This window comes from Cucurbita moschata, unplaced genomic scaffold (assembly GCF_002738365.1).
Source record: "Cucurbita moschata cultivar Rifu unplaced genomic scaffold, Cmos_1.0 Cmo_Scf00006, whole genome shotgun sequence".
Taxonomy (NCBI): Eukaryota; Viridiplantae; Streptophyta; class Magnoliopsida; order Cucurbitales; family Cucurbitaceae; genus Cucurbita; species Cucurbita moschata.
The window spans coordinates 4,894,614-4,910,025 of NW_019268522.1; the positions used below are offsets into that span (position 1 = coordinate 4,894,614).

Below are 15,412 nucleotides of genomic sequence, written 5' to 3' on the forward strand. Positions count from 1 at the left end.
AAAAAAAAAAAAAAAAAAAAAAAAAAAACTACATGAAGAAAAAATGCAACTAATGAGTTCCATACGTGACTGCTTCTTTTTTCCCTGAGTGTAAAGTGTGTACACTTGTAGTGGCATTGTATCAATTAAGATCCCTCAATGTACCGAGCATCCAAAGCTGACCAACCAATACGTCTGGCACTCTAAAGGGATTTAACTATCCAGCAAGCAACGTAATTTAATTTTGTTTCTTGAAGAACAACCATAGTGGGATTGTATTTGAGGATGAAGGACTTGATTAGGACTCTCTTTTCAATCTCCCAACCCTTAACATTCCAAGAGATAATAATCATAAGAGGTATTGACCTCCCAGTTGTGACTTGCTCAATTTCTAATAATTGATGTTTGAAAGGAGATCAACAATCTCTTTAGTCAGTTTGCTCGGCTTCTTGGCCGTACTAGGCTTCTTTTTCCTAGATGGAATAGTCATGATGCACATGTGGTGTTTCTATAGCCATGGTGGCAAGATTTAGATGGTCATTGTTGGTGTGAGTGTCGCTGATATCGGGCTGACCTCTTCTACCTCTGTTTCATTCTGCTTTTCTTGAAAAAGAGTGCCAAGCTTTGTATCCGCAAGGGTCATCTCTAGCAACGGGTGAGAGATGTTGGCCTTACCCGCCGTGGGGGGTGGTGGGGCAGTGGAGAGGGGTAGGGAGCTAGATGCATATTCATCATCCAGTTCTTGATCAATGCCAACAATGGAGAATTTTGTTCCTGGGACGAGGAAGGTTTTTTGGTTATTTATGATGTCATGTTTTTTTGGTGATGTTGTCACAACTTGTGGGTCGGGGATAAGAAGTAGAATAATAGATGGGGTTTTTGAGATTGGTGAAAAGTAGGGTGAGAAGTTGGTGGCCTTTTGTTTATGTGGGGAGACTATGGGTTGATGGGGCATGGCCAATGGGGAGACTAATGAATTTTTTGTAAGGCCATCACAAAACGTTGAAATCGCCTGTAAACAACATTAGCTGTCACAGATTTTTTGGCACAATAACAGCCTAGGGCCATGGTAGATGAATGCTTGTTCAAAGAACTACTAAAGAAAATTCTTCCAATCGTTAATAATTATCAAAAGGCTACAATTACAAAAGAATTTCATATTACTGGAGCACCACCAAGAAGAGGTTTGTTGTATGCTACTGCAAAATGAATCAAGAGAGGATGATTCATCGACATAAGTTCTCTAAGATCCATTAGCAATCACACATCCCTACCAAATCTTCAATTTCTTGTCAGAAATGTCCTCTATGCCCACAAGACTATTGCCTAAATCCAAAATGCCATTACCAAACTTAAATCAAATGGTAACAGTAACACCCTAAGATCCAGAACCACAAAAAGAGAACACCTCTAGAAATCCCCCCAAGAGTGTATGCTGGCCATCCAATGTTTCTAAAATTCTAGGAGACCATCCTAATATCATAGCCGACCAACTTGGTCATAGAATTTACAGCTGACAACTGAAGCCAATATACACCATAGAATATCGACATCTATTCATTAACAAGGACCCTATTCAGTTCACAAAAAGAAAAAAAGAAAAAACAAAGAAGAACAAGGACCTTATTCGGTTCTCAAAAACAAAACAAAACAAAGAAGAACAAGGACCCAGTTAGATTTTGAGTTTGGCCAATTTTGGTCGACTCAATTGATATTTTAGCTGGTACTTGCTGATTTGTTTGGATTATTCAAGCAGGTGTCTAGCTCGTTTGAATTTTTGAAAAAAATCATAGATGACTTTGGCCAGAAACCAAGTCCAGCTGAATGCTTACACCTAGTATTTCTCCAGCCAAATGATCATATTTCAAGTACAATGCCAGAAACTAGGTCAAAAGATGATCCCCATAGGCAGATCCTAATGATAAGACTCAAGAGACATGTTCTAAAATGTCAAGAACTAGTCTTAAGATGTCCCAAATTTCCTCAGACTACATGACAACATTCTTGGACTAGAACAATTAAAAGAACTTCAACAATAATACTTGCCGCGAGAAGCACTCAAATTATCTCATTAGCCATTAGATGACGAAATAGGACATTTTCTTACCTGTATATAATAATTCGTTCCACCCACTATCATTGGCAAGCATCCACGTGATAATATGTCATCAATAACCTGAGAATCAAAAAGCAGAATCAGGACAAGCCCACCTAAATAACATTAACTATAGGGGAAAATTCATCTCACACACTTCATATAAACAATACGATTGAATGTGCAACAAACAACACAGGATTATAGAGTTACTAACCTAAAATGATGGTCTCTAAACCATAAGTCACTGTCCATTTTTGTTCAGTTCCTTTATAACACTCTAACTTTCGTTATTAAATTCTGATCAGCCGGTTATTCAGTTGCCAACCACCTTCATCCTAAGACTCAAGTACATAACTGATATTTCCCAATTTACCTATGGTTCTACTCCTCCACCTATGTGCCACAAGTACTGTACAACGAGAGGCCTAAACTCCTATATGTCTGGATGAGACCAGCGACTAGAGTATGATGACAGGGTTGCTCCAGCGGTTTAACTTCTCGACCTTAATCGAGATAGCTATTGACCGATAAACGGTAGCTTAGTAAATAAAAGCTCATCAACCCATATCATTGGAAAACAGCATTCAAAAAACTACAGTAGAATGGGCCAAGTGATAACTACATATTTAAACCACAATTGTTGCCGTTTTAACGGAATTGACAATTTCACACATCAATTCAATTTTTTCAGCTTGCATCTCTAAAATGCGTAATGCTAGAAGCAAAAAACCTGGACATGATGCAGTGCTGCTAACTTACAGGAATGGCAGAATCTCGAAAGTCTTTAGCCGTGAATTCAACGTCTGGACTCACTGTACCTAAAAGATGATGCGGTACTCCTAGATAACGTAAAAAATTGAGTAATTAATCGGAACCAGGGGTAGCACAAACAATTGGAGAGAACAGCATGCAAATAGACGAAACTGACCGACCATTTTGGTCTTGGGGAGGAACTTTGTTTGTGAGAACGTCCAAGCCGCGATAAACCTGCATAGAATCGGCGTTGATGATCTCGACGGGGAAGTGAGAAGCCAAATCGATGGCGAGACGTGACTTCCCAGAACCAGTCGGCCCCATAATCACGACCACCTTCGGCTTTTCTCTTCCCATGTTCGGATTTGCTGACTGAGTTTGAGTGCCTCCGTCCACGATGCCCATCTCTTCTATGTCCGAGGATCAGGAGCAATTGCTAGTTATGAGGAAAAATTTAGGTAAAGAGATTTAGGAAGTTGCAGTCGGAATCGGGGCAGCTGAACGTCACAGACGCGAGAGAGAAGATGAACGAAAATCTCCCCGAAAAACGGGGTTGGATTAAAACGCCATCCTAGAACTTTTTAACCTTCTTTTATTTTAGTTTTTGACAACTTCCTCTCATTTAATCTTACACAAATTCATTCCGTCCAATGGTATGGCTCTCATGTTTTTATATGTAGTGAATTATGTCAACCGTGTTACAAGAATAAAACATTTAACTTTATACCTATACTATATACCTTTTAACTATAATATATTGTTCAACATTATGCTAAAAATCTATAACTCTTTTTATCATGTATGTAGCGACTAGGGAAAAAGAAAAAGAAAAAAAAAAAAAAAAAAAAAAAGTGGAAATAAAGAAGAACCGTATTATTTATGGTCGACTGACTGAGCCGGTGGGTCCGGTTTTTCGGACTTCAAAATGTTATTCAAATAAAATTTAGAAACCAATTAATTGTAGAAAAAAGATAAAGCCAAAAAGTTGATTGACAAAAAAAGAAAAAGAAGAAAAAAAAAAAAAAAAGAAAAAAGGAAAAATTAGAATGTAAAAAAAGAGGAGGCGTCCGTGATGTAGAGAGAGTACGCATTGTTTACCACGCGCCAGATGTCACTATCATCTCCAAAACTCTCTCCTTCCTTCTTTACTTTGTCCTCTATATAAATTCCTCCTCTCCGCTTTCCCGCCGCATCCTCACCTCTGCAATTCACCCCCCACCCTTCCCGTTCACTTTTCCGATCAACCATTCCATGGCGGATCTTTCCTCAAACAAGCGCCTCCGACTCGACTCAGTCGACTCGGAGTCCGACACACCGGAGGTCAAGCGTCTCAAAGACGACCTCCTCGGCCTTCTCGAAGACGCCGACCCTGATCCCGTTGTTCAGGATCTCGATTCCGTCATCCAGAGTTTCGCCGACGAGATCTCCCCGGTCTCCTCTCCGCCGTCGCTCCCGGCAGCGACCGACGAGTCCCTGCCGGAGCTCGGGTACCTTCTCGTGGCATCAGACGATGAGCTTGGGCTCCCTCCGTCCGAGGCCTCCACCAGCCACGGCGGTGAAGCGGAGGCAGCGGAACTGACTCGGGCGTCGTCGGAGTCGTCCGGGATGGGAGAGATTTGGGGATTTGAAGATGCGATTCCGAGTTACGAGTCGTTCGAGTTGGGAGAAGGAGGGAGATTCTATAACGATACCGAATATGTTGCGTTGGATGGACTTTTTGAACATTCCGATGTGTACTCCGTTTTCTCGTGACGGCGGCGAAGAAAGTCCCGCCGTGGAAGTAGGAGGAAACANAATCCCACGCGAAATGACAACCGCACTCCGCTCAGCCTTCAGCCAAAACTCCCAGAACACCTCAGAATACCTGCAAACAGAGAAAAGAAAGAAAATACGAGAGAGAGAAAGATTTCGAATAACGTCGGCGAGTTTCCAATTTTTCCAATGAGTCCCAAACCACTCGAAAATCGATGCCAAATGCTCAGTTACCATCACGAGAAGGATCCCTAACGATAGCACAATAACTCATAGGTATGTTTTGTGCCTTTTCGTAAGCGTCGTCGTCGTTAATCGAGTCGGAAAATTGGGTTTTCCTAAACGTTCTTAGATATGTGGTTTTAAGAATTTTTAGGTCACAAAACTTCGAGGAAGAAAAGAGAGACGACAAACAAAGAGGAAAAGGAAGAAAGGGGATCGAAATCAGCAACGAAAACGTCGCGGGAAGGAGAGAGAAAATGAGCCAGAAAATTGCGCAGAAGTCAGGTAAGGAAGAAGGATCCATCGGATCTAGGGCAGCCCATATCGAATACCCAGACCCGAGGCCCAAACCAATCCCAATCCAGCCTGCGAAATCGAGGCCCAAATTTCGAACGGGCCTACAACTTAAACACCTGCGACCCAGTCCAATAAGTCAATGCCCAACGATCAGTCCGGCCCAGTAGCCTTCTACAGCCGACGACCCGAACCGAACTATGACCCGACACCACCGCACGATGTGGCACGTTCTGCTGCTGCCATGTGGCACACAGCGACGCAGGCGGTCCCTCGGCTCGGCTTGGCGCAAACGGCTTGGCCTCCTTCCGGCAAAGCTCCAGCGACTCCTCCGGCGGCTCTCAGTAGCTGTTTCAACTCGGCTTCTCAGATTTTATCCCGATTTCCACCGTTCTGTCCCGCTCGGACCTATTTTCGGTCTCGATTAAGGTATTCGAGGCTGTTTTAGATCCGTATTTCACATTTATTGAGTTATTGGTAATTTAATTGTGAAATATTAACAGAAGGTGGCGAACGGTGTAAACCCCGGCAACGTAGGAAGCACCTCTCAAGGAATGTGAGCTTACGTTTAGCTAATTAGGGAGTACTTCGGCCAAGGCCAACCAAGTAAGTGGCCTTACTATAGGATAGGCTGAAGATTCTATGAATTATGATAATGTATGAGTATGACATTATGTTGTGATGTATGTTATATGTACGTTATTTATGTTTCGATGCATGACATACATGTTATATTTGATGCACTTAATGGCTTTTATGATAAGTATGATGTATGCATGACGATGTTGTTAACATGATGATGTTTTCCATGTTGAACATGCCTTATGATGTTGTATGCCATATTGCATCTCGTCGTTAGATCGACATAGGACACAACCCTAAGAGCATGAAAATGATATTAATGTAAATATCCACGAGCACGTGTTACACAATGTAACAAAGAGATGAGACTAGAGGGTTGTGTCAGAAGAGACGTATAATTGGACTTAGAGGGACCTCATGCATATTGTGTGTTCATCCCCTAGAGATGATGAGTGCGGACGTGCACCGTATGATGATGAATGCGAATGTGCACAAATGAGGGTGTACATGAGGTGCATGACACTATGGGGTTCCGCTGACCTACGAAAGTCGCTACAGATTAGCTTGACCAGAGGGTCCAGGGGGTGTGCGAGCACCCTGGGGATTCACACTCGCACGTGTGAGTCATGTGTAGGGAAGTACTACACATCCAATTTGTCCGAGACTGGAGGCCACCTTATGATGATTAGAGATAGGTCTCTAATTCATGATTGCATGTGTTTGCATTAGCATGGCTCCTATAGTGGGGTCATTTACTGAGTATTTCTAAATACTCAGGCCGTGTGCCATATTATTTTTTCAGGTAAAGGCAAGGGCCCCATGTACGGTTGACGGCGGTATCGTGATTAGAGACTGTGACGCGTGCATAGGATAGTTGCATATTTAAAATTCCTAGTCTTGGTTAGGATAGGGTGTTTGCATTTCATTTGTCTAAATTATTTAATTTGCAATAGTTTTTATCTTACTTTGAACTTCAGCATGTTGTTTGAAACACGTAAGTTTGGCAGTGTTTTCTAGTTATTTAATGTATTCTGAATTTTAAAATTTTCTGCTATTTAAGATGAGCATTTTTAGAGTTATATTCTGAATTAGAGATGAGCATGAGACGTTAGTGGCAACTCTGGATATGTAGAAATTTAGGGTCGTTACAATTGGTATCAGAGCTCTAGGTTTTAGATTCTGTAGACTAGCCTGCAATGTAGGCTTGACACTCTCCATGGTCCCAACGTCGATGATTCGTCACCGTCAGGTACGCCTTGAATAAGATAAGAAAGGAGAAACGTTTTCAACTCATATGCATTTTCTTGTTAATATTGCTGAAATTGTGGTATATTTTAAGTATTTATTAATGAGTATGATATGATGTATAACATGTTGAGTGTTTACTTATGTGGCATTATGATGTATTGTATAGTGTGTATATTGTTATTTATTCACGCATAGTATTAAGGTCTTAGACTTAAGGAACCTTATATTGGTTTATAGAACCATGCCTAGTGGATGAAGAAGAGGAAGAGGAGACGAGGATGGGGGCGACCCCGTCTTAGAGGAATAGGACGAGGAGTGGCAGTAGAGGGCCTACCTCGAGAAGGATCAGAGGCTGGGTCGGTAACATTTATGCTGCCCCCAGTCTTACCACCAGTTGCGCTACCACCTTTAGCGCCTCCACTACAAGCTGAGCTTCCACCACAAGCTGAACCTCTACCCTAGCCTGCTCTACCACCACAAGCCGCACTTGAGGTTGCACCCCCAACACCTAGGGTAGATGCTAATACTAAGCTAATGTGTGAGTCTATCCAAGCCTTAATTCAAACCTTGGTAACCACTCAGCAAGCCAATCTACTAGCCAGCCAACATGCCCAGGCACAGGCACAGGCACAGGCACAAGTCGATGCTTAGGCCAACGTCCTAATAAACCCTCTACAACCTATTAGATGTTCAAAATAGACAAAGGATTTCAAGAGATATGACCCTCGACCCTTCGTCGATTCCTTAGAAGACCCTATAGAAGCCCAAATGTGGATTGCAACGGTAGAAACCACCTTTGAGACTATGAAGTGCCCAGAGAACCAAAAGGTCGCTTGCGCAACATTCGTCCTACGGAAGGACGAAAAATATGGTGGAGAGATAACAAAACCCTTCTTAACCCATGTAACGGATCGGATTAAAATAAATAATAAATAAATAAATAAATAACAGAGTCATCGGCAGAACTGAAAACTACGGCGTTCGCTAGAGTTTTCGTTCGCACACGACCCACAAAGGGCGGCCGAAGTCTGGGACGCCAAGGAAACTCGATCCCGACCTTTAGCCACCCCAAAACACCTGCAAAGAAGAAAAAAATAAGTGAAAACGAAGAAGACAAAGAAAATCCGACGAAACTCCAGCGAGGCCAAACCCTACGAAATCGACGTTAAAACCTCCATTTTACGCAACAAAAGTAATCCCAGAGCCTTTTACACACATCAGGGGTAGATTTAGACGAGTCCTACACGTTGTACACCGTCAGTAAGGGAGACAAAATGTCAGATTTTTGAACCCTCCCAGATCCGGGAGTGTGAGGCCTTTACGAGCCAAACAAATACCAAAAACAGAATTAGGGGGAGAAAGAGACTCGGGAATGGAGGAAAAAGGAGAAAAAGAATGTCGAAACGACGTTAATGAGGAGAGAGAGAGGTCACCGAAAAATAAACGCAGGCAACCGAGTGAAGAAGACGAAGTCTGACCCGAGGGCCTGATCCCGCGACCCGAACCGAGTCCAACCACTATAAGTCAGCCCAACACTCGACGACTCCTATGGCCTAGTCGCCTCAGCCCAAACCCGTAAGCCCAGTTACGGCCTAACCCATCAGCCACGGAGAGCAAAAATCCAACTGACCCGAGACTCGCAAGCCCAGTCCAACACACGACACGCACCTAACCCACCTACACGTTCCTTCAGCCCAGGCCGACTCATAACCCGCGAACGACCCGAAGGTGTGAGTGACCCGTCAACCCGCGCCTCGACCCGAGACCGCTGCACATGCGTCACCCTTTGGTTGTGCCACGTGGCACGTTTGTAGCGTGACACCCCTCGACTCCGCGACTTAATCGGCTTGGCGGCGGCTTCTTGGCTCTAGCGGCTTATTCGGCTCGAGAAACCTGTTTTCGACCCGTTTGTCACCGTTCCGACCCTCCCAGACTTAGTTTCGGCCCTGCTTAAGGTAAAATAGATCATTTTAAGGTCGTATTTCACAAATTCAAGTTGAAAATTAATTATGTTTGAAAATACTAACGAAGGTGTTGAATGATCCAATAGGAACCAAGCACCAACGCAAGCGTAGAATTGGTTACGAGGAGCTAGGAGCTTACGTTTATATTTTAGGGAGTACTTCGGCTAAGGTTTACCAAGTAAGTGGCTCACCCATTGTAGGTTACGTGCTATTTGTTGTATGTTTGCACGTACCCGTGGATTCACACGTGTCATTAAATCGTATGATAGGATGTTGTGCTTAAGAACGTAATCATGTGAACGTGAATGAATGATATGTATGTTGTTTAGTCTGATGTGTTATGTAATGACGTTCTGTTGTTCTTGAATGATTATGGCATGATTGTTTGGAATATTTGAATGTAAACAACATGAATTGTATGACATGAAATACGGTAAACTGCCTGGAAACATAACCCCGATAGAAACATGTATGATACGTAAATTGAAAATGAGAATGATATGTAAGCATGGAACGTGACAGGGGGGTTATGTCCGTTAATGATAAATGTAGAAGTAATGGGGACCTCATGCATTATGTGTGTTCATGCATGTGGGGGGATACTCCTATCCCATCACAAGAGTACGGACGCGTACATCCAATGGCAGGACAACGACCGTTATGCTTTGCATAACGCTGCTGTGACGGTTACTAGTTCCAACGAGTTCCGACATAAGGGGCTCCTAGAGTATGCCCACCGGATAAGGAAAGTGGCCCAGCGGTGTGCGAACTAGCTAGTGAACCCATACTCACACGTATGGGCTGTGTGTAGAGTATATGATACACGTCCAAAGTTTACCCGTTAGGATAGCACCGTAGGGAAAACGAAACGAAAGATAGGTCCCATCATATCATTGCATGTGTTTGTTGCATAACCCCAATAGGGGGCCACTTACTGAGTATTCTAGAAATACCCAAGCCTCGTGCTACTTTACTTTTTCAGATAAGGGCAAGGCACCCATGTGATATCGACGGCGGCATCGTACACCCCGGGACGTTCATAGCCTAGGTTGAATTCGGTTTGCATCATTAGTAAGGTTAGTATAGGTTGAATTGTATTTGCATAATAAACCTTAGGGTAGTGTAAGACATTCATTTCAATTTTGTTCCTTTTCCTTTATTTCAATATTGTTCTTTTTCCTTTCTTTCCCTTGTATTTGTTTTCTCTTTCTCGAGGTAATAAAAGGCAAGTGTAAGTCGCATTTATGATCAGGGCCCATTTAATGTAAAATTCCGCATTTCAAGGTATAGTAATGACCTTAGATTAAATAGGTAAAATTTAGGGTCGTTACAGTTGGTATTAGAGCTTTAAGTTATAGATCTTGTAGACTAGCCTACAAATTAGGGTTGGCATGTTCCACGGTCCAATTACCGATGCCCCGTCGTTGTCAGGTACACCTTACGTAGTATGAGGGATGTATAATTTTTGTGATATATTTAATGTGGTTGGCTTTAAATGTTGAATGATATGATACTGTATAATTTGGTGTTGTGATGTGATTTGGTGTTAATGCATGTCTTTATGTTATGATATTTATGTTTTCTTCTATATGAATTATATGGTAGGATGTAGGAAATGTTATATGTAAATGATAAACTTAGATAGAATCATTTTCTTGGTTTCTAGAATCATGCCGCATAGAGGACGTAGAAGAGGTAGGAGAGGGAGAGGATGACCTCCCATTAGGAGAGGGGGGAAGAAGAGAAGCCGAAAGAAACTCTTCCCAAGAAGGGTCGACTACTAAACCCTATGCGTTCGTACCACCTCCTGAACATGCACCTTCCCCAGAAACTGTACCACCTCGTGAAAATGCACCTCCCCCACAAGCTGTACCCCCTCCTGAAAACGCACCTCCCCCACAAGTTGTACCCCCTCCTAAATATGCACCGCCCCCTCAAGCTGCACCACAGGCCGGTTTAGACCTCGCCACAAGGTTAATGTTGGAATCACTCCAAACGACAATGCAAACAATGTTGGCCACACAACAGGCCACGTTGTTAGCTACGCAACAAGTCGCGACAATGGCCACGCATTCAGCCAATGCGGCAGTCACGCAACCGGTGGATGCGGTAGCTATACAACTGGCCCCTGCAACCGGACAAAGGTGCGAGTTGGTTAAAGGATTTCAGACAGTATAACCCCCGTCCATTTTTCGGTTCAAAGGAAGATCCCACAGCGGCTTAGATGTGGATCGCAAACATGGAAACAACTTTTGAATCATTGAGATGCCCTGATGAACATAATGTGGCGTGTGCGACGTATGTATTACAAAAAGATGCAGAAGTGTGGTGGTCGGATAATAAATAGAGTATCAACCCGGGTGAGGGGATTACAACGTGGGAAACCTTTAAAGAAGCCTTTCTGAAGTATTATTATCCAAAGGAAACCCGTATAAAGAAACAATAAGAGTTTAACCACTTAACCCAAGGTGATCGCACGGTGGATGAGTATGATCAGGAATTCATGAGATTAAGAAGGTTTGCACCGTCATTAGCTAACACTGAAGAGAAACAGACGGAGAAATTTGTGTTGGGGTTGAACCCGAAGACCCGCCGCATGTTGGAGGCTTTTAACCCAAAAACTTATGAAGAGGCCCTAAGGATGGCCAAGGCCCTAGAGGAACCTCTAGAGGAGAAAAAACCGGAGCCAACGCTTGTCACAGGGAAGAAACGCCCTATCGAGGTCGAAACCACAGAATTCCATCCACCGCTTTAGAGACTTCGATATCAAAATAGGCCACCTTCTCCACCCCCAATAGCCTGGTACCTAATACCGGAGAAGCCCCTGTGCCGTGATAGTGGAAAACAACATGTTGGGAGATGTTTGGCAGGCTCAGGTATATGTTATATCTGTGGTCATGCAAGTCACTTGGCTAGAATTTGCCCTACAAGGAGCACGAGAAATTCAAGGGAACCCCTTAGAGGACTGGTCATTCGAGAACCCACCATACAAACCCGCCCACAGACCAAGGCATATGCACCGACCAGTAAAGAGGTGGGAACGTCTGGCACCGTGGTGACAGGTACGCTTTCTATACTAGGACACTTTGCATTGACATTGTTTGATTCAGGTTCTACCCATTCGTTTGTTTCTTTACCATTTGTTAAACAAGCAGGGTTCGTAGTAGAACCCTTAATGCATGTATTGTCGGTCGGTACCCCAGCAGGGGTAGACCTAGTGACGAAAAATAGAGTAAAAGACGGACAAGTGGTAATAGCTGGACAAACCATCCACGTAGACTTAAAAGTAGTGGATATGACGGATTTTGACGTCATACTAGGAATGAACTGGCTAGCCGAAAACTTTGCTAGCATAGACTGCCATAAGAAAGAGGTGATATTCACACCTCCAAACGGACTTACCTTTAAGTTTAAAGGAACCTTCACAGGTACCACCCAAAAAATAATATCGATGATGAAAGCGAGATGCCTGGTACAACAAGGGGGGTGGGCGTTTCTAGCCTGTGCAGTAAACACAAAAGGAAAGGAAAAACCAATAGATACAGTACCCATAGTAAACGAATTTATAGATGTCTTCCGGGAGGACCTCCCGGGAATCCCTCCATCGCGAGAGGTAGACTTTGGAATAGAACTAGAACCAGGAACGGGACCCATCTCTAAGGCCCCGTACCGCATGGCACCGGCAGAACTAAAAGAACTTAAATCACAACTGCAAGATCTATTAGATAAAGGCTTCATTCAACCTAGCGTGTCCCCTTGGAGTGCGCCAGTGTTGTTTGTCAAAAAGAAAGACGGCTCTATGCGTTTATGCATTGATTATAGGGAATTAAACAAGAGGACGGTAAAGAACAAATACCCATTACCCTGCATCGAGGACCTATTTGACCAACTTCGAGAGGCAACAATGTTTTCTAAAATAGATCTTCGATCAGGATATCATCAAATTAAGATTAAAAATGAAGATATACCGAAAACAGCCTTTCGAACGAGATATGGCCACTACAAGTTTGTGGTTATGTCTTTTGGTCTCACCAACTCCTCAGTGGTATTTATGGAATTAATGAACCAAGTATTTACGGAGTGCTTAGACTCGTTTGTGATCGTGTTCATAGACGACATTCTAGTATTCTCGAAAACGGACCTAGAACACCAAGAGCACCTTCGCAAAGTCCTAACTATCTTAAGGGAGAACAAGTTGTATGTCAAATTCTCCAAGTGCGAATTTTGGCTACGACAGGTTTTGTTTCTGGGGCACGTAGTGTCTAAAGACAGAATTTTTGTAAACCCCAATAAGATAGAAGCTGTCATGAAGTGAAAACGCCCAACAACGGTCACCAGATACGAAGTTTTTTGGAATTGGCGGGTTACTATCGAAGGTTTGTCCAAGACTTCGCTAGAAAAGCCACGCCTCTCACCCAATTGACAAAAAAGGGCGGAACTTTCGTTTGGGACAATACTTGTGAGGCCAGCTTTCAAGAGCTAAAACAAAAACTAGTGTCCGCCCCAGTGCTCAAGGTTCCAGAAAGTTCTGTGGGATACGAGATTTACAGTGATGCATCCAAAAAGGGGTTGGGTTGTGTACTGATGCAACATGGCAAGGTTGTTGCGTATGCATCACGTCAACTAAAGGATTATGAGAAAAACTCTCCTACACATGATTTGGAGCTGGCGGCAATGGTGTTCGCGTTAAAAATTTGGCGACACTACATGTATGGTGAAAAGACCCAAATTTATACGGACCATAAAAGCCTAAAATACTTGTTCACACAAAAAGAATTGAACATGAGACAACGTAGATGGCTAGAGCTGGTAAAAAATTACGACATAGATCCCCATTGTGTTGGGACAAAGTAGGAGAACAAGAACTAGTAGACCCGAGCTAGTCTGCATCACCAACGAGGCAGTACACAAAATTAGAGTAAGGATGTGGACCGCACTGAGTAGGCAAAAGAGCTACACCGACGTTAGGCGTAGGAATTTAGAGTTCGACGAGGGAGACCTAGTGTTCCTAAAAGTAGCTCCTATGAAAGGCATTCTAAGATTCGGACGAAAGGGGAAGCTAAGTCCTCGATTTATCGAACCGTTCAAAATTTTAGAAAGAGTAGGTTCAGTAGCTTACAAACTAGCTCTACCACCTTCACTCTCAAGCGTACACGATGTATTTCATGTGTCCATGTTAAGGAAATATATTGCAGACCCTATGCACGTAATAGACTACAAACCCCTTGAAATCGAGGAAAATTTAAGTTATCAGGAGAAACCGATTAAAATCCTAGCCCGAGAAGTGAAAGCCTTACGTAATTGAAACATAGGTTTCGTCAAGGTGTTGTGGCGTAACCAACAAATCGAGGAAGCGACGTGGGAACGAGAGGAGGAAATAAAGAAAAAATATCCCGAATTGATCCAGGAGTTCGAGACTTTTGAGGACGAAAGTTCTTTTTAGGGGTAGGTAATGTAACAGATTGGATTAAAAAACAAATAAATAATGGAGTCGTCGAAAGAACCGAAACTCCGGCGTTCACTAGAGTTTTCGTTCGCACATGACCCACAAAGGGCGGTCGAAGTCTAGGACGCCAAGGAAACTCGATCTCGACCTTCAGGCACCCCAAAACACCTGCAAAGAAGAAAAAAATAAGTGAAAACGAAGAAGACAATGAAAATCCGACGAAACTCCGGCGAGGCCAAACCCTACGAAATCGACGTCAAAACCTCCATTTTACGCAACAAAAGTAATCCCAGAGCCTTTTACACACATCAGGGGTAGATTTAGACGAGTCCTACACGTTGTACACCGTCGGCAAGGGAGACGAAATGTCAGATTTTCGAACCCTCCCAGATTCGGGAGTGTGAGGCCTTTACGAACCAAACCAATACCAACAATGAAATTAGGGGGAGAAAAAGACTTGGGAACGGATTTTAAAAGAGGAAAATGGACGTCGAAATGACGTTAATGAGGAGAGAGAGAGGTCGCCAGAAAATAAATGCAGGCAACCGAGTGAAGAAGATGAAGTCCGACCCGAGGGCCAAATCCCACGACCCGAACCGAGTCCAACCATCGTAAGTCAGCCCAACACCTAACGACTCCTGTGGCCCAGTCGCCTCAGCCCAAACCCGTAAGCCCAGTTACGGCCTAACCCATCAGCCATGACCCGAGAGCAAAAATCCAACCGATCCAAGACTCGCAAGCCTAGTGCAACGCACGACATGCATAGCCCAGCCCACCTACACGTTCCTTCAACCCAGGCCGGCTCATAACCCGCGAACGACCCGAAAACTCGGGAGCTACCCGTCAACCCACGCCTCGACTCGAGACCGCTGCACACACATCGCCCTCTGGTTGTGCCCTCGGCTCCTGCGGCTTAATCGGCTCGGCGATGGCTTCTCGACTCCGGCGGCTTATTCGGCTTGGGAAACCTGTTTCTGGCCCATTTGTCACCATTCCGACCCTCCCGGACTTAGTTTTGTCCCCGTTTAAGGTAAAATAGATCATTTTAAGGTCGTATTTCACAAATTCAAGTTG

General features: G+C 43.7%; 2 protein-coding genes across 3 annotated transcripts in view; one reads left to right on the plus strand and one right to left on the minus strand.

Moving 5' to 3' along the window:
* LOC111444115 (tRNA dimethylallyltransferase 2) overlaps positions 1–3,403 on the minus strand; it is an 18,222-nt gene extending 14,819 nt beyond the window's left edge. Inside the window, exons 1-3 of one of the 2 annotated variants that reach the window (XM_023082084.1) lie at positions 3,010–3,403; positions 2,837–2,916; positions 2,087–2,155 (exon numbers count right to left, since the gene is read on the minus strand). In XM_023082084.1, coding sequence (XP_022937852.1) covers positions 2,087–2,155; positions 2,837–2,916; positions 3,010–3,235 — 375 coding nt within the window. In that variant the 5' untranslated portion in view covers positions 3,236–3,403. Of the gene's footprint in view, positions 1–2,086; positions 2,156–2,836; positions 2,917–3,005 lie in introns of both variants that reach the window. The other variant, XM_023082085.1, reaches the window with a different exon arrangement.
* Positions 3,404–4,081: 678 nt separating this feature from the next.
* On the plus strand, positions 4,082–4,582 carry LOC111444467. The gene has a single exon (XM_023082568.1). The coding sequence runs from the start codon at positions 4,082–4,084 to the stop codon at positions 4,580–4,582; it is 501 nt and encodes a 166-aa protein (XP_022938336.1).
* Positions 4,583–15,412: the final 10,830 nt, after the last annotated feature.

What these genes read in the sequence shown, in the direction of transcription:
- LOC111444467 (XM_023082568.1), top strand. Translation starts at nt 4,082, where the DNA reads ATGGCGGATCTTTCCTCAAACAAGCGCCTCCGACTCGACTCAGTCGAC.